At 41.1% G+C, this 23,112-nt stretch overlaps 2 protein-coding genes and 1 long non-coding RNA gene across 3 annotated transcripts in view; all 3 read left to right on the top strand.

Moving 5' to 3' along the window:
- Window positions 1-2,111, top strand: part of LOC109464537 (MAM and LDL-receptor class A domain-containing protein 1-like) — a 4,379-nt gene extending 2,268 nt beyond the window's left edge. The window contains exons 4-6 of the mRNA XM_019761542.1: window positions 264-439; window positions 1,468-1,611; window positions 2,103-2,111. Coding sequence (XP_019617101.1) covers window positions 264-439; window positions 1,468-1,611; window positions 2,103-2,111 — 329 coding nt within the window. The remainder of the gene's footprint in view (window positions 1-263; window positions 440-1,467; window positions 1,612-2,102) is intronic.
- Window positions 2,112-2,209: 98 nt separating this feature from the next.
- LOC109464536 (SCO-spondin-like) lies at window positions 2,210-22,213 on the top strand. The gene is made up of 16 exons (XM_019761541.1): window positions 2,210-2,300; window positions 2,918-3,064; window positions 4,098-4,268; window positions 5,387-5,557; window positions 7,000-7,170; window positions 7,495-7,665; window positions 8,173-8,343; window positions 8,825-8,998; window positions 9,358-9,537; window positions 13,593-13,742; window positions 14,517-14,591; window positions 15,324-15,437; window positions 19,674-19,897; window positions 20,587-20,700; window positions 20,897-21,358; window positions 21,981-22,213. Exons 1-16 carry the CDS (start codon window positions 2,273-2,275, stop codon window positions 22,209-22,211), a joined length of 2,754 nt encoding a protein of 917 aa, XP_019617100.1. The 5' UTR covers window positions 2,210-2,272; the 3' UTR covers window positions 22,212-22,213.
- On the top strand, window positions 11,299-12,943 carry LOC109464627. Its single transcript, XR_002139894.1, has 3 exons — window positions 11,299-11,321; window positions 12,275-12,345; window positions 12,767-12,943. It is a non-coding gene; the product is annotated as an uncharacterized LOC109464627 (long non-coding RNA).
- Window positions 22,214-23,112: the final 899 nt, after the last annotated feature.

Raw genomic sequence — 23,112 nt, 5'->3', positions numbered from 1 at the left:
CTCTCTCTCTCTCTCTCTCTCTCTCTCTCTCTCTCTCTCTCTCTCTCTCTCTCTCTCTCTCTCTCTCTCTCTCTCTCTCTCTCTCTCTGCTATTCCGACCGTACAGTCATTCCTTCATCATGTCTGTATCGGTATAGCCGGTATAACCGCCCTTCGGCGTAACACGCCAGCTTCGCAGGCACGCAGCCACTAGCTCCTCGAAAGGCTACAAATAATTTGCTCGAGAACATTTGAGACCAAGTCGTGCTGAATTTTTTTTTTAGTCATACCAGCCTGTCATCCACTTGGCGTGGAATCGGGTGCCATAGCGGATCAAGACATCACTGCAAAGTCTTTCTCTCAGTCCAGTCAAACCACAGGGATGTTTCCCTACAACGGTCGCTTACATGGGGGAAGCGCCTGGGTAGCCGGCACAGTAGAGAGCGGAGAATGGTTACAGGTAGGTATCTATTTAAATATTTAAACAATAAACCTTTATCAGTTCAGATATATAGGAATGCTGTAATGCTTGACAATGGTATTCAAGTGGACATATTTGATCGCGTTCATTTTTTATTGTACATGTATAACACTGTAAAATATTTGATGTGGTTTTCAACTTTATTTTGCAGACATGACGGTTTGTTTGATTTAGATGATTGATTTTGGTTTGTACACCAGCTCATTATGTACCTTTGTCATTTGTTCTTCTTATTATTATTACTTTGTTTTATTGTTTCCTTTTATGTGTGAGGAGAGGGCTGAGATAACTTTTTGCCCAATCCTCAAAAATAAAGATAAATGAAATATAACACAGTTAATGCAAGCAGTTTCATTATATGTTGAAACTTTTTATCATACGTTTTATGGATTAGAATGCATTGTATTCACGTCTACTTTTATTCTGGCTTCAGTACACAGTGAACCAGTAATACCTGGCTTCAGTACACAGTGAACCAGTAACACGTAGTTTCAGTGCACAGTGAACCAGTAACACCTGGCTTCAGTGCACAGTGAACCAGTAACACCTAGCTACAGTACACAGTGAACCAGTAACACCTAGCTTCAGTACACAGTGAACCAGTAATACCTGGCTCCAGTACACAGTGAACCAGTAATACTTACATGTAGCTTCAGTACACAGTGAACCAGTAACACCTAGCTCCAGTACACAGTGAACCAGTAACACCTAGCTTCAGTACACAGTGAACCAGTAACACCTAGCGTCAGTTCACAGTGAACCAGTAACACCTAGCTTCAGTGCACAGTGAACCAGTAACATGTAGCTTTAGTGCACAGTGAACTAGTCATATTGCCCTGATGAAGACGACAGACGGTCATCGAAACATCGGCTCTTGTTAAAAGTTGTATGTTGTGAATAAAGAACGTTGCTATTCAATCATTCAATTCCCCAACCATATGAAAATATCTACGGAGTCAAGCTTTTGCGGATGTTTTGTCTATAATTGAATATTCGCTTCCTCGTAGGTGGATGTAGGAGAAAACCAGTACATCTCAGGGGTAGTCACTCAGGGACACGCGACAAAACTTCAATGGGTAACCTCCTACAAACTAAAGTTCACTACAGGAGCTGGTGACTGGGTGTTTTATAAAATCAACGGCATCGAGAAGGTATGTTTCTTAACCAATGCGTGTATTTTATCAGTCAAACAACGTGATGATAATTATTCCCACTGAGATGCTCCAAAATCGTATGAGTAGTATAAGGTGGTCGTCTGAACCATTTTATGCTTTCAAGAAAAGGTCAACATTAAGGTCAAAGTTAATAATATGCAGATTTATGCAAATGCATTTTATCATGCAAAGTTGATTTGTGTAAAATCATTTCTCATTGTTCATGTGTAAAATCATACTTCATGGTTAATGGTGAAACTATGGGTATTAATAAAAAATCTATGTATGGTTTAACTTTTATACATAAATATGGATACATTTTATGTTTAATCATTAATTAATTTTAAACATGTTTAATTTCATGTGTAATTATCATATGTTTGATTCGGTTTACAATCCTCATTTTGTTTAGACTTTGTTTAGACTGAGTTTTGCAAAATACTGAAAAACCTGATGAGTGATTAACAGAGGTCGATTACTAAATATAGGTCGATTAGATAACTAACAGTCAGAAAAGTATTCATTAAAGTCTCCGTCTACATTGCAGGTCTTTGCAGGCAACACCGATAATACTACCCCTGTAACCAACCTACTGTACAGCCCAGTTGCTGCTAGCGGGGTGCGTTTTAGGATTTTGACCTGTTACAATGCTATTGCCATGAGGGTGGAGGTTCTTGGCTGCGACCGTAAGTTACTAGGCTTTCTCAGTTCACTCGTGTACGTAGTGTAGAGGCTAGTCATTAACCTGCTTTTACTATAATAAATAAAATGTTTTATCATATTTCTTCTATCCTGAAGGCTATAGGTGATTCATTGCTTTCTCCATGCCCCATTACAATTTTGATAGAGCGATTTGAAAGTTTAACTCCAGTGGGTGAGCAGGCAACGTTACGTGTCACTGGCAGTAATATGTAGTAATATCTAATATGTAATTGACAATACTGTAATGCTGTTATAGTGTTATGTTGTAATATGCAACATGTAATTGCATGTAGCAGCCTGCAACATTCCCTGCTAGCTGAGAAGTGATGTACTGGTCTGCTTCCGTAAGATACCCAAACACATCCAGAAGCTACACATATGGGCTCATACTAAACATGCAAGTCTCTTTGCATGTCGATCGAGCTTAACATTCTTCTTCCTTTGCGTTCAAATCTTTTCAATCATTCAGTCATGTTCAAATCATGTTCAAATCATGTTCAAATCATCTTCAAATCATGTTCAAATCATGTTCAAATCATGTTCAAATCATGTATGTTCAAATATGTTCAGTAATTCAGTCATGTTCTCTCTTTTTATTCAGGTTGGTATGTGCCGAGTCCGTGGTCAGAGTGCAGTACCGCGGTCGGAGATGGAAGTAAAAGTAGAGACCTACTCTGCAACCCCGCGGATTCTGACACGGCCTGTCCTGCCACAGTGGAACAGTCGGAGATACAGATGTGCCAACCAGGTTCTTATCGTTCTTGTTGTGTCCCTTTGTGGCTATCTTAGATCGTTGAAATAATTTCCAGATACGGTCGCCATTTTGGTTGTATTCACGCGAGAGTACATTTTTACGTGAATGCGCGTGAGCTCGTATCAAAGCGAGGCCGCTGGAGCTGTTGAGCTAAATCAAAGCATGGACTTTTTAACTCCATGATTAAAGCAAGCTGATTTCATACCCTTCTGATGAAGGCAACAACTTTAGTAATGTGTGTCATTCTTACTTTAGGGAGCAAAGAACAATGTCATGAGATACACAAGGAAACTGTTACTCAAGCAACTGGGTAGATTTTGAAAACTGTCAGGCCTTTCAAGTAAACCTACTATTTTTCGTCAGTGGTGGATGCTACTTAAAACGTCTATAATACAGTTTGCAAAATCTGCCCAGTTTCCTGAGTAACAGTTTCCTCGTGTACCTCATTGACTGGGTGTTGATATCATTTTCCTTTAGTTAACGGTAGCTGAACGGTCAATATGTTTCTTACTATTTCCCTTTAGTTAACGGTAGCTGAACGGTCAATATGTTTCTTACTATTTCCCTTTAGTTAACGGTAGCATCCGGTTACTATGTTCACTATCATTTCCCTTTAGTTAACGGTAGCTGCCGGTCACTATGTTCACGATCATTTCCCTGTAGTTAACGGTAGCTGACGGTCACTATCTTCATTTTTTTTATTTTACATCTAGACAAGATATGCAAGAAAATGTCAAAGCAGGACATGTTTAAACACTTGATGTCATGCAAGAACGAATGTACAGTAGACAAACTATGTAATTATGTTTCCAAATGTTTCAAAAAGAGAGAAGAAAGGGCAACTAACAGTAGATAATAGGTAGTATATAGTATTGTTATAATGTATAAATTCCTAGCAATTAGCATTAGAATATAGCGTCCCAGTATGCAATACTCATGTTTTGCATACTGCATATCCTCTTGTGCATTTAGCCCATCTGGGCAAGAACATGCAATAAAGATTCATATCATTATCATTTCCCTGTAGTTAACGGTAGCTGGTCTCCGTGGGGCCTGTGGTCCAGCTGTGACGTAACCTGTGGAGAAGGGTTACAGATGAGGAACCGATCATGTGACAGCCCCGCACCTGCCAATGGCGGGCTGTACTGCTCCGGGAACGACACCGACTTTCAACTGTGTACAAGAGCTCCGTGTCCTGGTAGGAAACACATATTTTTAATGCAAATCGACAATGACAATGACAGTGAACTTTGAACAATGACAATGACAATGACAGTGAACGACAATGACAATGACAGTGAACTTTGTTGCATATTCACGCCCTATACGGGCCAAATTCACTAAGTTAGATAACTTGGCTACAAGAATAGAAGAAGCAATTGTTACATTTGTGTGCTACGTCTCTATCTACAGGATCTAACTACAGGATCTCTTCTCTCTTTTTGAAACATGTATGAACAAATTTACATAGTTTTTTATTTACATCGTAGCGCTTGGATGTCATAATATGTTTGAACAATTCTATTTTCGGCAAGTATGTATATTAACACACCTACACCCACCCCCATCCACAGTATTACTCACTAAATCCTGTACTTAATGCTCTAATCTCTAATCAGTATTGTGAAAGATGAAATAGATCCAAATATGTTCAATTTTTTATTTTCAATTTTGTAAAAATTCAGACCTATTGTGACTTAACTAATCTTTTATTCCAAGCAATTCAAAATTATTACAGCTATTATTTGAGACTTGTAATGGACTCCAGTAAGACATCCAACTTTGCTACGAATAATTGCACAACCACATTGTATTGTGGTATGTTGCATGCATGTTTAGACGCCTTTGTGAGAGCGATTCTACAACCCTACAATTAATACAGGGATATTGTGGAACATTTCTAAAGAAAAGTTGTAACATCGCACCGTTATTCTATGTGAAACTTCCTTATCACTATTATGTTTTTTTTTCTTGTAACAGGGTAAACGCACTCAGTGGTAAACGTATTGATTTTAGGTGTGCCCTGTACTTAAAGAGAATAACATGAAAAGCTTAAAACATTCTTTCAGCATTTCTTTATAAGTGAGTCTGCAAATGCGTGATAAATGTTTGCAATATTGTGTATTTCTAATTGTCAGTCAACGGCAATACAGCACAGAGTATGTCAACTTACTCTTTTGACAGCCATATGCACGATTGGCAGTCTTGCATATATTGTTATACCTCCTGCCTTCAGATGTAGGTTACCTAGGGTACCGGTTATTCAGATATGTTAACAAAAATAGTAGACTCAGTACATTTACTGCATGTTTCCAGTTAACGGCAACTGGTCTCAGTGGAGCTCCTGGTCTGCCTGTGACGTCACGTGTGGATTCGGCAGCCAGTGGCGCAACCGCAGTTGTGACAATCCTCCTCCTCAACATGGCGGCGAGAACTGTACCGGAAGTTCCGTGGACCTTCAGAGTTGTGGAGGACTGCCATGTCCGGGTGAGTGTTAGCATATATATTATTCAGGAAGAGGATATATCCTCAACTTACCCTCAACTGATTCAGGAAGAGGATATATCCTCAACTGATTCAGGAAGAAGATATATCCTCAACTGATTCAGGAAGAGGATATATCCTCAACTGATTCGGGAAGAGGAAATGCTCTCAACTGATTCAGGAAGAGGATATATCCTCAACTGATTCGGGAAGAGGATATATCCTCAACTGATTCGAGAAGAGGATATATCCTCAACTGATTCGAGAAGAGGATATATCCTCAACTGATTCGGGAAGAGGATATATCCTCAACTGATTCGGGAAGAGGATATATCCTCAACTGTTTCGGGAAGAGGATATATGCTCAACTTATTCAGGAAGAGGAAATGTCCTCAACTGACTCAGGAAGAGAATATATCCTCAACTTATTCAGGAAGAGGATATATCCTCAACTGATTCAGGAAGAGAATATATCCTCAACTAATTCAGGAAGAGGATATCCTCAACTGATTCAGGAAGAGGAAACATCCTCAACTGATTCAGGAAGAGGATATATCCTCAACTGACTCAGGAATAGGAAATGCTCTCAACTGATGCAGGAAGAGGAAATGCTCTCAACTGCGTCAGGAAGCTCGAAGAGGAAATATCCTCAACTGATTCGGGAAGAGGATATATCCTCAACTGATTCAGGAAGAGGATATATCCTCAACTGATTCAGGAAGAGGAAATGCTCTTTGGTGTAGGAAGAGGATATATCTTCAACTGATTCAGGAAGAGGATATAACCTCAATTGACTCGGGAAGAGGAGATATCCTCAACCGATTCGGAAAGAGGAGATATACTTAACTGATTCAGGAAGAGCGTCTGTCCTCAACATATCATCAAATATGCTGACTGATCCCAGATTTGCTAGAGGACATATCCTCACTAAGTCATGAACATTTGACTTCGAGTTTCTAAAAATAATATCTCAGACATTTTCCAATTTTATCAAATGGAAAGTTTGATTTTCTTGAATTCAAGTCAAAAAAGAGAATAACATGGATTTGTTATTTACTGCGCGCCAGTCTGTCGAAGTAATAATCACTATATTACCTCCCGGTAGTTTTGGAATCTCAGATTTCTTGTCACTGCATATTTCCAGTAAACGGCAAAGAATCCGTCCACCCAAACGCGAGAAACCGCTGCGAACATGAAAATCTAAATCACTCACAAAGCCCTTCCGCGGAAGGATGTCTCCTCCCCCGGAGGCAACAAACAAGTGGTTTTGAAAAAAGCTTGGCCTTGGCGCCAGAAATGAGCGACAGTACATGATAAGTGGTACAGTCAAGTAGGGTCATTCAGATACGTTAACAAATTTTCATTTTATTTTATTTATTTATCCAGGGGCAGCATATCGCCAATGGCGGTCATCATGATAAATAGATTTTATTGCATGTTTGCAGTTAACGGCAACTGGTCTCAGTGGAGCTCCTGGTCTACCTGTGACGTCACGTGTGGATTCGGCAGCCAGTGGCGCAACCGCAGTTGTGACAATCCTCCTCCTCAACATGGCGGCACGAACTGTACCGGAAGTTCCGCGGACATTCAGAGTTGTGCAGTTCCGCCATGTGCGGGTGAGTGTGTAAAATGATCTGAAGAGAAAACGAACAAGTGGTTTGCAAAAAGGTGGCCTTGGCGCCAGGAATGAGCGACACTACATGACAAGTGGTACAGTCAACTAGGGTCATTCAGATACGTTAAAAAAATAGAAGAATAAGAAACTGATAAATATTATTAAAATAATACTTAATAATGATAATAATAATGAATAACAAAAATGAAAATAATAAGTAATAAACAAAATAACAAATTTTCATTTTATTTTATTTATTTATCCAGCGGCAGCATATCGCCAATGGCGGTCATCATAATAAATAGATTTTATTGCATATTTCCAGTTAACGGCAACTGGTCTCAGTGGAGCTCTTGGTCTGCCTGTGACGTCACGTGTGGATTCGGCAGCCAGTGGCGCAACCGCAGTTGTGACAATCCTCCTCCTCAACATGGCGGCGAGAACTGTACCGGAAGTTCCGCGGACCTTCAGATTTGTGAAGGACCGCCGTGTGCGGGTGAGTGTGTTTACACCGATATGTGATATATATCTCACAACATGGTTTGTTATAAAGGATATTTGCTATTGGGCCGATTTCGATACGGAACAGAGTTGGGGTAATTCTATATAAGATGTTATAGGGGGATATCTCTCTCTCTCAATCCAGGGTAACGATAAAGGGATATAGGGGACTCCTATAACCTCCTTTGTTATTCCTGCCTTCAGATGTAGGTACAGTCAACTACTGACCTCGGATCATTCACATACGCTATCAATAATGGTAAAATATGAATGGAAATAGAAATAGTGAAAAAGATTTTAAAAATAGAATAATGTTATAATGATAGAAATATAACGATAGCTAAAATATTGATGATGAACATTATAATGATAGATAATTAAGTTACCGAATTTTGAAGAAAAAAACCGAATCAGCAGACATCAAGAATATTCCTCTAAGAGTAGATCTGCAGTTTTAATGCATTATAAATGCATTACAAATTTTTGTATTTTTAATTGTCAGTTAACGGCAACTGGTCTCAGTGGAGCTCCTGGTCTACCTGTGACGTCACGTGTGGATTCGGCAGCCAGGCGCGCAACCGCAGTTGTGACAATCCTCCTCCTCAACATGGCGGCGACAACTGTACCGGAAGTTCAGTGGAAGTTCAAACTTGTGAAGAGACGCCATGTGCGGGTGAGTGTGTGAAATGGTCTTTGGAGAAAACAAAATGTCAATATTATAGACTACAGTACAGATTGAGAAGTTCAATTTAACATCAATACGTTCACTCACCCTACGAATTTTCGCCCGTCTCCTACGGTCTTCATACGGTATCTTTACCACTCCCACAGCGGCAACCTTCTGGAAATGTGACGTCAGTGCACGTGGTGGGTCAAAGGTGAATGGAAGTCTATGTCTGCCGCCGTCCGATATTTATACATCTTTAGTTCGACACCAATGTTGCATGAACTATAATGTAGGGCCATTTGTTTACTCTCCAAGCAAAGGTTTGGGTTTTGGGTTATTTTTGGCGTGTTTTTAGGCTTTTTAAATTCCAATGCAAAATAATAAAAAAAGAAACCCCGATAAAAAAAGACTAAAACCACGCCAAGATTAATATTAACCCAAACCCCAAACCTCTGCTTGAATAGTACAATTTGTTCTGTATTTCCAGTTGATGGGAATTGGTCCGTGTGGAGTTCGTGGTCCACTTGTGACGTGAGTTGTGGTGTTGGGTACAAGACACGGAACCGAAGTTGTAACAACCCAGCGCCACTATACGGCGGGGCAGACTGCAATGGGACCTCGAACGACATACAGTTGTGCGATTCCCTGCCTCTCTGTAAAGGTATTCTAACCGACGTTTAACTTCAGCTGTCCCTGATACACCTTAAGCTTTGTATGTCCAACAATACGGTATTCTAAAGTCCTTGTAAACAAAGTCCCTTATATATTACCCACAACCCTGAGCTTTTACCAAAGGTTTTAGTAGTCCTTCATAAAGGCTTGTTCTATTGCTAGGTGTCGCTTCAGTGTAAATGATACAGTCCCAGAAGTACTTACAAGCTGTTTTCGGCCTCATCATATGTTGCACATGTGTACAATAAAGAACTTTGTTAAACATTACACTACCTATCTGAGTTCAGTAATAACTGTTCAGTACCGGAGCGTCATTTGAAATAACTGACTGTGCCCCTTGTGTTTTAGTTGATGGAGGCTGGTCTCAGTGGGAGGCCTGGTCCAACTGTACCGTGACCTGTGCGGGTGGCACCAGGACCCGAAGCCGCACTTGCGATCAGCCGCCGCCCCAAAATGGTGGACGCCGCTGTAACGGTGACTCCACCCAGTCAGAAACTTGCACCGGACAAGTAGATCCGTCTTGCTACGGTAAGTCTCTGCACAAGACGAGACACTGACACTGTTTTATTACTCCTTGAAGGAGGTCAGTAGCCTCTGATCGAGTATTGTAATCAGTTCTGTATCTGTAAAGCCCTTCATCGTAACACACCAGCTTCACAGGCACGCGACGCGGCGGCAGCTGGCTACATTACACCGAACGACTTGGCACACCTTTGAACATCTAACTCATTTAAAGCTACCAAATGATAATGCTCCTACTGTCCTTGGTGACAGCTAGTTCCACTCTGCGATAGTTCTAGAAGAGAATGATTTTTGACCACCTCAATCCTTGTTTGATAACTCTGCTACTTGAAGGTATGACTATTTCTTGTCCTACTCTAAGCTGGTTTTAGGTACTTAGTAGTCTGGTACGCCCTGCAGTTTATTAGCCATTTTGTACATCATGCGTAGTTGTGTCCGTGTGTTCACAGCTGTGACTCACGATCCCAAGCTGCAAATTTCAACCGCAAACACCAGAATTAGTTCACGGAGAAAAATAGCCGTGCGGACCAGATAACTACACGTAAAGAAAGGCCTAACAATACGTAACCATTTACTGTGAGCTCATGTTCCAATGTTCTCTAGTCCCAAGCGTGATATCCGATGCAAAGCCTGACCATGGAGACAACAACACCGTCACAGCGTCCACAGTGGACGTGACCTTCAGCGACCAGATGTTTTCTCTGGATCTGGGACTGATCACCCATTTCACTGTCATTGTAGCAGAGGATGGTGCAGGTGATTTATTTATTTATTTATTTATTTATTTATTTATTTATTTATTTATTTATTTATTTATTTATTTATTTATTTATTTATTAATTTATTTATTTATTTATTTATTTATTTATTTATTTATTTATTTATTTATTTATTTATTTATTTATTTATTTATTTATTTATTTATTTATTTATTTATTTATTTATTTATTTATTTATTTATCTATCTATCTTACGGACGAATGGGTGGTCCATTCAGCCGTTGAGGCTGATTTCTCTTCTTACCAATAGGGCCAATACGCTAGACCACGTTTGGTGTTCATGTATATTTCCTTGGCTGGTACAATACAATTGACAACGCCTATCGCAGTTTAGATTAAACTCCTTAATGTGGTATTGTTACTTTTAATGCAATTTTGACGCAGGTGGCTTGTGTTTGATGCTAAACTTATTTTTACTTACAGTGGAATATTAGTCCTCTCCTTGGTGCTGAAAGTTGTCAAATTGTTATGACATGATCAACTGTTCTCGAACTTGAGGTGAACGAAATTTTACGAATCTCTCGGTTTTAATTGGCTCTCTGACCCACGTGCTGTAGACACGTGATTCCTCCGTGATTACGTCTTACGTCAGCACTGGGTCAAAGTTCGTCGGAAATCTGTACCGCCCCTCGTCGCGGCCGAGAGAAGTTTTAAACACAGTTTAATCATATTTATTTATTTATTTATTTATTTATAACCAACCTTCCTTCAGCGTAACACACTAGTACTTAATTTGCTGCTCCCACATCCCTATACAGGTCTGAACGATACAGCGGAAACAGGACTCATACTGAACGCCCAGATGTACAGCTGGTACGACGTGCAGGCGCTCTCTCCAGTCCCGCCGTACCAAGTGTCCGCCCTCGCGCCATATCCCTTCACAAGTAGCCGGAGAAGGAAGAGGAACACTGAACCTCAGGAACTAACTTTCACCATAGGAGACGAGAACTGCACCGACCCAAACGTTACACTCTACTGCAACGGGCCGCTAAAACTCGCCACTACCTACAGGTATACATATTACTTGATTACTTATTTCATTTGTGGTTCCAAGGTACTTGAAAGCTTATTGCAAAAATTGGCAGTTTTGAGTGCAACTGTATAGGTTAAATTTTGGGCATAAAATTGATCATATCATAACCAAAAATCGCCAGGATTGTCTGGTGTCTGGACTATACATGTTCTTGGATAATATATTTTGACCAATAACAGAACACAATAGATATTCAATAAGAGTGACATACTAATACAAGATCCCATTGGTACAAACTGATCTTGGAAAAGCAGAATGGATTTCGACATGTACAATGAATGAATGAATGAATGAATGAATGAATGAATGAATGAATGAATGAATGAATGAATGAATGAATGAATGAATGAATGAATGAATGAATGAATGAATGAATGAATGAATGAATGAATGAATGAGTGAATGAATGAATGATACTTTATTTCCGTGTCGTGCGCTATCCCGCGCCCAGCCCGTGTGGGCTTATACGACACCGATTCAATAAATTATACATAAACAAAAGACGATCAAAGGTACAGATAACAGAGTCCAAACAAAATATGAACGCAAATAAAGGTAGGCTATATACAATAATGGTGAACAAATAAGTGAACTCATAGCAGATCGTAAATACAAATAAACAAATCTGTACATAATGAACAAGATCCCATTGGTACAATGTACAATTTTCAAAAATCTACCCACTTCCTGTAGTAACTGTTTGCTGGTGTATCTCATAACCTGAGATTCTTACCTTCATCGACGTATCTTAGATAATAGACGTTTGATAAGTAGCACTGGTTTCAGTCTTCTGATAATAAAGCATATTCTTATTTTTAAGACTACGACAAAGTTGTGTTGATAAAACATGTTGTTAATGGCGCCTTCGATTCTTGCGACCAGAGCATTTCCTTGTCTTCAAGAGTTTATTATGTACACATCTTCTTTTCAGGGCTAAGATGAGAGTTTTCACCCCAAACGGCTACTATGCAGATAGTTACTACTCTGATCCAGTGAGCACACGTAAGTTGCTAATGTTTGAACAATTCTTTGGGAAAACAGCTAACAACATCTAAGTTACAGGTATATTTAGCTTAAAGTTTACTCATATGCATTTTCATTTTGTGTCAGGATGTCATTTCGGAGATGACTAAAATTGTTTCGTTACTTGTTGTGTCACGCTAGCTAGGTTACCAAACCTATTATAGCTCCCGAGTCCTACATCCTCTCCGCATCCTCTATTTGTGGGGAGGATGTAGGACTCGGGAGCTATAATAGGTTTGGTAACCAGGCTAGTGTGACGCTCCTGTCACAAATAGCTGAGTATGGCCTCCCGAACACTGGCCGAACCACAGAACTAGAGGCAACTGTGTGAATACACAAACGGTGCAATTCGGTAAAACTTATTGAGCTGAGATCAAACCTTGTTCTACATGATACACAGTTGCAAGTAGCTGGTCAGAGTGGGCTGCCTGGTCGGTCTGTACACCCAGCTGCGGCGCGGGGAACCAGACACGAAACCGTACGTGTAACACCGCACCCGGGAACAACGGTACCGCTGGTGTAGCCAACTGTACCGGGGACTCTTTCCAAACCAGGGCGTGTATGGACATCGGACCATGTCCAGGTAGGTAACTCTGTGACCCATGTCCAGGTAGGTAACTCTGTGACTTGATACTTTCCATCTCAATATAGGCACAGTTGTTTCTTTAAGCTTGACAGTACAATAAATTTGTTGATGATCCGTATAAGCAGTATAACTGCCCTTCGGCGTAACACACCAGCCTCGCAGGCACGCGACGCTGCAGCAGCTGACTACATTACACCGAACGACTTGTTATAATGTATACACCTAACCCTAGCCTTGAATAGCTAACTCTTAACATTGTTTAAAGCTATCTAGTGATAATGCCCCTACTGTACTCAGCTCACTGTACTTGGTGACAGCGAGTTCCACTCTGCGATAGTGCTTGGAAAAATGAGTTCTTGAACACCTCAATCCTTGGTTGATAACTCTGGTACTTGAAGGCATGACTATTTCTTGTTCGAATTCTTTTCTGAGCTGGTATTAGGTACTTAGTAGTTGGTACGTCCACCAGTTAATTAGTCATTTTGTACATCATGCTAACGTGTGATGAACTGGCATCGTTTTTAATGTCATTTTCGAATGTCATAATTGTTGTGAAAGGCGTGCCCCGGCCCCTCGTGCCTGGCTGCGCGCACCGGCAATTTGGTGATGTCTTACATGCAACATGCCGTTTTTCTTGAAGTCGATGGCGTTTGGTCACCCTGGAGTCTTTGGACTACGTGTATGACTGTGTGTGGACTCGGCAACCAGACACGGAACCGTACCTGTAGTCAGCCCCTGTACGGAGGAGCGAACTGTACCGGAGAAGAAGACGAAACACGGGCGTGTACAGGTAGGGCTGGTCGGAGACAGTAGGGGCTTGTTGTTCCTTAGATGTTTGAAACAACATTAGGCCGATGTACAAGAGTTTTTAACTGCGAAATAAACTATCTAGCAAACACAAGCGATACAGAGCAAAATGGAGCGAAAGAGAACGAAAAGAAATGTAAAAGAACGAAAAAGAAAAATGGCTAGATCATAGATGTATTGACGTCAGGTGTGATAAATGCAACATTTGACATGGCTTCCTGCCTATGAATTCAAAGTTTATATTTGAATCTTAAGGACGGTAATATGTATTCATTACAGATGATATTCAAAGAAGAACTCTATAAACTAGAGAAGTATCATTTGCAAAGCAAATGCATTTGTTTACCTTCGGACATGGTCTGCTCTGTTAATTCTTACTCAAACACATTCACATACATGTACTACTAGTATATGGTGATAGGAGCAGAGCATACCATAAAATTGCAACATAATGTAACCCAAACCAGTCACCATGGTGACAGACGTAAACAAATCATGCCATTGGTCAGGTCAGAGGTCACTGTTTGGAGAAGAAGAAAAGGAAGCAACTGAGCAAAAATATTTCGGTAAACAGAAAAGCGGGTTCACATATTTAACCTCTAGGCTATCTAACCACATCTAACCAGTGTTTTCGAACAGTGTTTTATATCAGTAAAGTACCATGGACCACTTTAGTTACTGGTGAATGCAGCTATGACCACAATATTTCTTTGACATATATTTGGATGGAAAGTGGTATTCTCCATACCGTCCACAGGTCCACTGGAGCCACACTGTACATCTACTGCCGACCCATCCGCCAGTACCGTACCAGTAACAACTCCTTCACCTGGTAGGTCACCTCAACATACATCAGTGACGTATCCTCCAAATGCGCCAATAACCGTCGCTGTTACAAAGGACTAATTTGTCTACAATACCCTATTGAAATATCAATATGGGTTTTGTGTCTTGAAGCTCAAGCAAAATATGATTGCTTACGGTGACCATATAATTGTTACCCATATACAATTGCATGCAGATGTCAGAGGACATTGTCCACCGTCAATTACTTTTAAAGGGGTTAATTCTACGAAGGCGCCGATGCAGAGACAATAAATAACCGCCATAACAGGGCTGCTTACTGGTACTCTGTACCGGTACTGTACCGCGAAAATTAAGTACGTCCAAAATACCTAATCACTAATTATAAGTACCAGTACCGTACCGATGTAAAATTACACTACCCTAAATGGCGACACAAAGATGACAAAAGTGACATCTAGAGTAGCATGTCTGCAGAACGTACTGTGCCTGCGCAGAACCCTGTATTTTCACGATTTTTGGTGGATTTTTGGTCAACGTTGCATCAGAATTTTCCCCGTTGCAAAGGATATCTTTTCCTACATAATATTTGGAAACTACAGACGGGATGTTAACCTTATATGAGGACGTTCTGTCGAAGTGCTATGCACAATGCATTACGGGTTTCACGCAGGTGCAGTGCGTTCTGCCAACGTGCTATCTAGAGTATATGTATTTGTTGTTGTTGTTGCTGTTGTTGTTGTTGTTGTTGTTGTTGTAGACCCTTTAGCTCCGTCAGACGGCGGAACTATGGAGGAGTTCTCGCGGTGGGAGACGGGAGAGGCGCTACCTGAGGATTATGACGCAGAGGCAAGTCCTGTCGACATGTCCAAAGGTAAGGTTGATCAATGTCCCTGATCAACTAATATCTGATGAAAACTGTTCCTGCAATGATTTTTTTCCCACAGCCCGCAAGCTTTGCTATATATGATGATTCTTTATTGACACAACAAAAAAGTACAGAGACTTTTGTATGGTCTTCTACAACTTAACTAAAGATCTAACAAAGCTGAATACATGTGTGGATAACGTCATCTTACGTACAGAGTATATGTATGATGTAACAATAAAAGTTAACTATTCTCTAACATGTGTTCTCTAAGATCGAAACATTCTTTAATGTATTTTCCTATTTGAACACTGCATTGGTTATTTCCCCTGAGAATGTAGTTGCACTTATCTATAGGATCTAACGTATTGAAATCAATTGAACAAGCGGAAAGAAAGGTGAACAGCAATAGGCATTATATATAGAACTTTAGAAATTGCATGACAATTGGACATGGTACAATGTATGGCAACGACTATTGAACATGTGCTAATACAATATACAATAAAGTAGGGCTAATCATGAATTTCGGCATGTTTCCTGATAACAAAACAAGCTTTCATGTATTTAACTATTTTTCCATCGTGTTCTATAATTACAGATATGACGTTATTACATAATATTACCTATTCCACTGCAGGAGAGCCACTTCCAACTTCGTCAGGGGTGATGCTGGAAAACATAGGATGGCTGTCGGAGGAAACCATGGTAGGTTCGATATCAAGCACGGACATATACTAAGTATATATAATATGATTTGAAGAGATTTTCGATTCAATAGTTTACTAATTTGTTTGCACTCAACGATTGAGGTATCTATTGCACTGTTGACAAACTCATCCCTTCCACTGCAGCGTCATTAGCAGTGAGAAGTATCTTGCTTACGTGCACAAGTAATTGCATCACTATGATGTAACAATGCCTAGTTTGTATGTCACAATATTGCACTGCACAGTAAAAAAAAACAGCTTACCTGCACTGTGAACTATGTAACACCTTTAGTGCACTATGCACCAAGTAACATCTAGCGTCAGTGCACAGTAAACCAGTCAGAACTGCCCTGATGAAGATGACAGACGGTCATCGAAACGTCGGCTCGTGAAAAATGACTGGTTGTGATCAAAGAACTTTGCTATTCATTCGTTTATCAACCTGATGAAATTATTGACGGATGTAATTGCATCACTATTGATTCGTTGTCCCCCTTCAGGACTTCAACATAACGGCCACCTTCACTGTCGCCTGGACAGACGACCGGCTGGCTAACCTGGGCGGGTCCGGCTGGATCCCCGTGCCGAGTCACGTCTTGTGGCTACCGTCTGTCCAGTTCGGCCGGACGGTCAAGGCCAGGTGGCCGGTCACTACAAGCTCGGAGGTAGCATCAGTCGGAAAAGAGGACAGCGGGCCAGGATCTGGAACTGTGTCAACTTGGCTGTCACCGGAGGGACAACTAAGTCACAGACTCAAGTATGCCTATAATATGTATATAGTGTAGCGTATTGTAAGATTTCTATGTAGAATTGTAACATTCCTGGCAAGTATTTTTTTAGTCTACACTCTGTTTAGTAGTCACAGAACATGTTTTGTATAGGTACAACCGCTCACTGTACCTTTCATCAGTATAGTTTAGCGCAATATAGAACATACGTGTAGAGTTGAATTATTTTCTAGCCAATAGCTTCATAACACTCTGTCAGACACAGTAACCGTTGACCATATGTAGCATTATGATAGACTCATACCAACTAGTAACTTTTTTATTTGCCATACATTGTACCCGTGACAATCGTTGTGCAACAAACTTTGACTTTGTGTGTAAAATTGACTATATATATAATACGAAGGCCCACAACGACATTGTGCGACACCTCCTCCAAAGCCCGGAGAGAGAGCGCTGCGAAGGGAAATACCTGCGCAGTGTCGTTGTTGGCCTTCGTACATGTACTATAAAGCAATTTTGACGCTATTTTTATTCTCTTGTCACTTGTGTAGTTGCACTACTAAACACGTAGCCTCCTTGGCCTGTCATAACCTCACACATGTGCTAGGAGGAAAGGAAAATGTCATATGATAAAGCAAAATGTCTTTGCTTTTTGTAGAGTGTATCTATATATATCTGTACGGCTTCACTCGAACTAAATGAATGTACTTTTTTACCCTTCAGGAAGAAGTTGCGGGTATCGTGCCTGATGGACCTGAGAAACTATCCATTTGACAGTCAGACCTGCACCATCCAACTCCACGGCTGTAGGTTACATTCATTCCTAGCCTTTACCCATGTGATCATGAAATTTGAATGATTTACACTTCAAAGCATATACGTTGATCATTAAATATTCAAGTAATGATGAGGTACACAGTAAAAAATAAACGTTTTTCTCAAAATTTATCCAGTTGCTTGAGTAACTATTTTTTGCGACAAATTGTATATAATTTAAAATTTTTGTATCGAAAAACTTTATTTGTAGTCATTATAAGTACTTATCGTCATTGATACTCTTATCTTCAAATTTTTCTTCTGCAATATTTCTTAAAATTGTTGACATTTTATGGAAAGATGGCGGGATTGCGTTCCAAGTGTTCGTGACTGAGGGAGGGAAACAGCCGCTCGTTCTGGACCTGACGGATATCGACTCGCAATTTTTCGTAGAAAAGACTGAACTGCTAGCAATCGTCGGGTCATTTCGTCGTGAAGGCAAGTGATTGCTTGTTTTTCTGTTTGTTTGTTTGTTTGTTTGTTTGTTTGTGTTTATTCATTATCCGCGTAACACACCAGCTTCACGGCACGCGGCGTGGCGGCAGCTGGCTACATGACACCTAACGACACTTTGAACATCTATCTCTAAACATTGTTTTAAACTATCTAATTATAATGCCCCTACTGTACTTGGTGACAGCGACTTCCACTCTGGTATAGTTCAAGGAAAGAATGAGTTTTTTAACACCTCAATCCTTGGTTGATAACTCTGGTACTTGAAGGCATGACGTCGACTATTTCTTGTTCTTTTCTGAGCTGGTACTAGTGAATTCTTTTATCAGTGACAACTTGGAAGGATAAAGATACTAACCTCCAAATTTTCGATGGCTATCAGTCCATCTTGTTCACGGAGGGGCCTAATCTCGCGAGAGCGCGAGACTAGGCCCGAGACTTGCATCGGTCTGCCGGGCCCCACCCCCTGCGAGGTTAGGCCACTCCGTGAACAAGATGGACTGATAGCCATCGAAAATTTGGAGGTTAGTATCCTTATCCTTCCAAGTTGTCACTGATGAAAGAATTCACTAATAACTGTATCTATACGTGACAAATGAATCCCTTCAACGATTTTCTGAGCTGGTATTAGGTACTTAGTAGTTGGTACGTCCACCAGTTTATTACTCTTCTGTGGCACATTCCAGGCTCGGGATGTCCGTACTTCCATCAGAAGTGTGACCTGTCAGCTGACGCCGACTACTGCCCCACGCTGCGGTTCTGTGACGTCAGTGAGCCGGCCTGTAAGAAGTGTTCCATGTACTCTGGTACCTGTCAGGTCATGCCAACAAGCTGTAATGGGTCTCAAGGTACGTGTACATTTGTATGTACTTATTCTTACTCATAACCTGTATTTTGTCCAAACACACAACATATACAGTACATACTTCTAGAGACAAGACTGTTTATGGATTTAGCTACAGTTACAAGTGTTTATTGGCGACTGATCATGGTTTTTCTCATAAACGATAAACCGCCTACATCCCAGTTTTTTTTACAGTAAGTACAATACCGGACTGGAAGACCGGATTGTAAGGTTTGAACCACTCGCACAAGTTCAAAACTTTATCTTTCACTTACCTTTATCTTTAACGTACTCAAAGTGTATGTGGCTCTCCTCAAACACGGGATCACCGGGTGTCCCTATACAGAAGCTAGGTACTCATGCCTAGGTACTGAGTCGCATGAGGAAATGGGTGCTCATGAAAGTTCATCCTGAGAGGGGTGAAAGAGGCTATTTAGATAAAGGCCCATCACCCTTCACTCAACCGCGACGGGACTGACATCGTTTACCAGATAACTTTGACCCAGTGTTGACGTCACACTTCAAAGACGCCACATGACAACTCTCTGACTGTGTCAGTCTAGTGAGGAAGACCAGAGTGTTCCCAAGGACAGAAAATTGGGACGTGCTAGGCACTCGAACCCAGAACCTCCAGATTTTGAATCAACCCTAATTTTCCATTGATCTTTATCTATTGTTAATATTCCAGCTGGCTCTCCGGACACTTTCTCTACACTGGAGGCAAAAGTCCACTTCAAGCGCCGCCTGCCGTACTACGTCCTCCGGGTCTTCACCCCCACAGCCACGGTCGTCGCCGTGTCCTGGATGTCCTTCTGGGTGCACTACTCCGAGACATCCGCTAGGGTCGCACTGGGCTGCACAACCTTCCTCATGCTCGTTCGTCTCGGCAGTCAAATTGAGAAAATGCCGCATGTAAGTTCAACAGTGATAATCCAACGGTTTGCAAATTTACTTATTATGTGCTGTATTGACTTATTTAAGCTTAATTGAGCCGATTTGATGTTTGTTTGTTTGTTTGTTTGTTTGTTTGTTTGTTACTCTGTGAAGAAGGTCAGTGACCTCCTACGGAGTATTGTGATCAGTTGTGTCTGTACTCTATCTCATGATCCGTTTCCTGCATTGACATGTAGGTTAACACGTTTGATCGTCTTTTAAAGCTTCATTGACGTCACAATTTAATCTTTGCTTGCTTGCTTGCTTGTTTGTTTGTTTGTTTGTTTGTTTGTTACTCCGTGAAGGAGGTCAGTGACCTCCGATGGAGTATTGTAGTCAGTTGTGTCCGTATACTTTTGCAACTCTATCTCACGATCCCCTTGCTGCATTGGTATGTAGTTTGGCATATTTGTTAGTCTGTGTGTATGATTCTTTTAAAGCTAGCCTTTATTGACGTAACAATTTAATGTTTGCTTGCTTGTTTGTTTGTTTGTTTGCTTGTTTGTTTGTTTGTTTGTTACTCGGTGAAGGAATTAAGTGACCTTCGAGGAGTATTGTAAGCAGTTGCGTCCATACGTTCGCAGCTCTATCTCTTGATCCCTTTGCTGCATTGGTATGTAGTTTGGCATTGGTTTGTTAATGGTTTTTCCATCCATGTATTCGCCCAGATTTCCTACATACGAGCCATTGACCTGTGGTACGTGTTCTGCCTGGCCTTTGCGTTCATGGTGATCGTTGAGTACGCCGTGGTACACCATCTGCACAATCCTCAAAACAAGAAGGTAGGGCACATCCGTCCTTTTTATCCAGTATGCTATGGGATATTATAAAATTGATTCAACTTACTACATTAATAAAAGACCAGAAAATTGACTTTGAAAAATAAATCCAGTTTCACTGTCCAGAAATTGCTTTAGTTGTTCCTCAGTAGAGGCCATATCTACAATGATATCTATTTTGTTTCTGGATTACATGAAGGTAAAACAGAAGGAAAAGAAGGAAAGAAAGACCGTCCCCAGCCCCCGTAAGTCTCAGGAGGACGAGTCGGTTGCGGTTTCACCGCGCACACGCTTCGCCCAGGCGGTAAAGCAGGCACGGGCACGGCCGCCCAGCGCCGGGAGGAGCAGGGTCTCCCCGGATCCTGGAGCTCATGATCACGCCAAGTCGTCGGGCAAACCCGTCAAGGTGAAGCCCTCAGGCTGGGAACTGATCATCCCACCCACCAGCCGGCACGCGTCCTCCAAGCCGGCCGGGGGACAGGACAGCGCACGCCGACAAGGCGACGGTAGAAGTACGCTGGTACAGGGGGCAGATGCTAATACCACGTACCATGTGATGCAGGGACAAACAACAAGGAAGCGGAGAAGGTACCGCGGTACGCAGGGGGAACAGGGAGACTTGGCGACCACCACGTCTCCTACACAGAAGACTCTACACAAGGTTTATGTTCACGTTTTTCTCTATGTTTGTCAGGAAACTTCATTCTTGAAACAACATGTACCATGTACTTAACGTTAATATCTTCCTGGAGTCTTTATATCATAACTAAAGTACAAGCAATTTTATGACTACAAATACATACAACGAAAGACATAAAAAAATTATATAAATGGAAATTTCATAAAAATAACCAAAACGTCTGACTACTTATATATATGTGTGTGTGTGTGAGTCTCTCTCTCTCTCTCTCTCTCTCTCTCTCCCTCTCTCTCTGTGTGTGTGTGTGTGTGTGTGTGTGTGTGTGTCTGTCTGTCTGTCTGTGCGTGTGTGTGTGTGTGTGTGTCTGTCTGTGTGTGTGTGTGTGTCTATGTGTGTGTCTGTGGTTCTGTGTCTGTGTTTTCGCATGGCCCTTATGACAGTAATGGATATGATTGAATTCAGCCTGAGGGAGATCATCATTGTGAATGAGGAGGACACAGTCACCATCACACATGATCTTAGCCTGGAATACATCCGTGAACGCTTTATCTCCGCTCAGTTCCTCCGCTCTGCCTTGAAGCGTTCACGGATGGATTCCAGGCTAACATGATCTGACATATCCAAATTCTTGTTTTTGTCATAGGCCAAGGGACCACCTCAGGACAACCCGTCTACCTCCTCAGGCAGCGCCGCTCCTCCAGAGTCCATCCCCGAGGAACCACCAGCTGCAGCCAACGAACAGAAGAAAGCCGAGAAGAACCCGGAGGTAGTCTACAAGAAACCGTGCAACATTGACGTGTGGTCCAGGGTGATCTTTCCTGTCGGGTTTCTATTGTTCTCCATCATATACTGGGCGTATTATCTGTATAACTAACTCTGCACGCATAATTACGTTTATTTTATCATATTCTATATTAGCCTCCTTCGCAGAGTCGCAAAACTCCCTCGGCAGCAAAATCGTCCCTCCGCGGCATACTTAGTATTACTCGCGTCGCTCACAGAAAAAATTAACGCCGACGCCCAACAACTCTGCGAAGGAGGCTAATTCAAGATCATATTATATTATTGTTTGACTAATTTTCTAACATGACTTTATTGATTATTTTGAATCGCATTAATATTGTTTTGGTTTTGTGTCGACGTATAGTTTGCATGAATTTTTGTTGAATTTTTGTATCGTTGATCTTTTTTTATGTTGTTTCTTTATGTCTGCCCCCCCCCAAGGCACATTGAAAGACGCCAAACAAGCAAACAAACTACCTCTCTCAAATATGAAATTTAAGAGTAGAAATGAAGTCTTCAATGCATGCACTGACAAACGTCACGCTTCTGCAGAACCCCGATAAAAAAGCCTAAAAACACGCCCAAAATAACCCAACACCCAAACCTCTGCTTGAAGAGTATTGAAGCAAACAACAGACATCTACGTTTACAATGACAGCTACTGCAGCAACTCACATGTACGATATTTTCTTTTGTTATACACAAGGGGGGGGGGGATTTCTTTTTACCGTCAGTTCTAAAGTGAATTGATCATGAATCTATGGCAGGTTTTTTTCTTTGAAAGCTCGCTAATAACTTGTGCACCTCACATGTTATCATGGCACTTTATCTTTTTATTCAGACAAAAAGTACTGAAACTTAAGATTGTACAAACGTCAAATTTGACATCGTTGATTGATATAAAGTAAGATAATTATAACATTTTATTTCAAAAGCCTTTCCTGTTTTATTTTCAAGGTACAAGTGCTATGCGTTTTCTTTGCGTCATGTAT

This window comes from Branchiostoma belcheri, unplaced genomic scaffold, assembly GCF_001625305.1.
Source record: "Branchiostoma belcheri isolate BF01 breed outbred unplaced genomic scaffold, Haploidv18h27 scaffold14, whole genome shotgun sequence".
NCBI lineage: Eukaryota > Metazoa > Chordata > Leptocardii > Amphioxiformes > Branchiostomatidae > Branchiostoma > Branchiostoma belcheri.
This window is presented reverse-complemented; position numbering and strand designations above follow the sequence as displayed.

Excerpts from the sequence above, each read along its gene's own strand:
- LOC109464536 (XM_019761541.1), top strand. The coding sequence starts at position 2,273 with ATGAGGGTGGAGGTTCTTGGCTGCGACC. Across the intron at positions 7,666-8,172 it reads TGAAGGACCGCCGTGTGCGG|TTAACGGCAACTGGTCTCAG; the intron begins GTGAGTGTGTTT and ends TTTAATTGTCAG. Across the intron at positions 19,898-20,586 it reads AAATTGAGAAAATGCCGCAT|ATTTCCTACATACGAGCCAT; the intron begins GTAAGTTCAACA and ends GTATTCGCCCAG.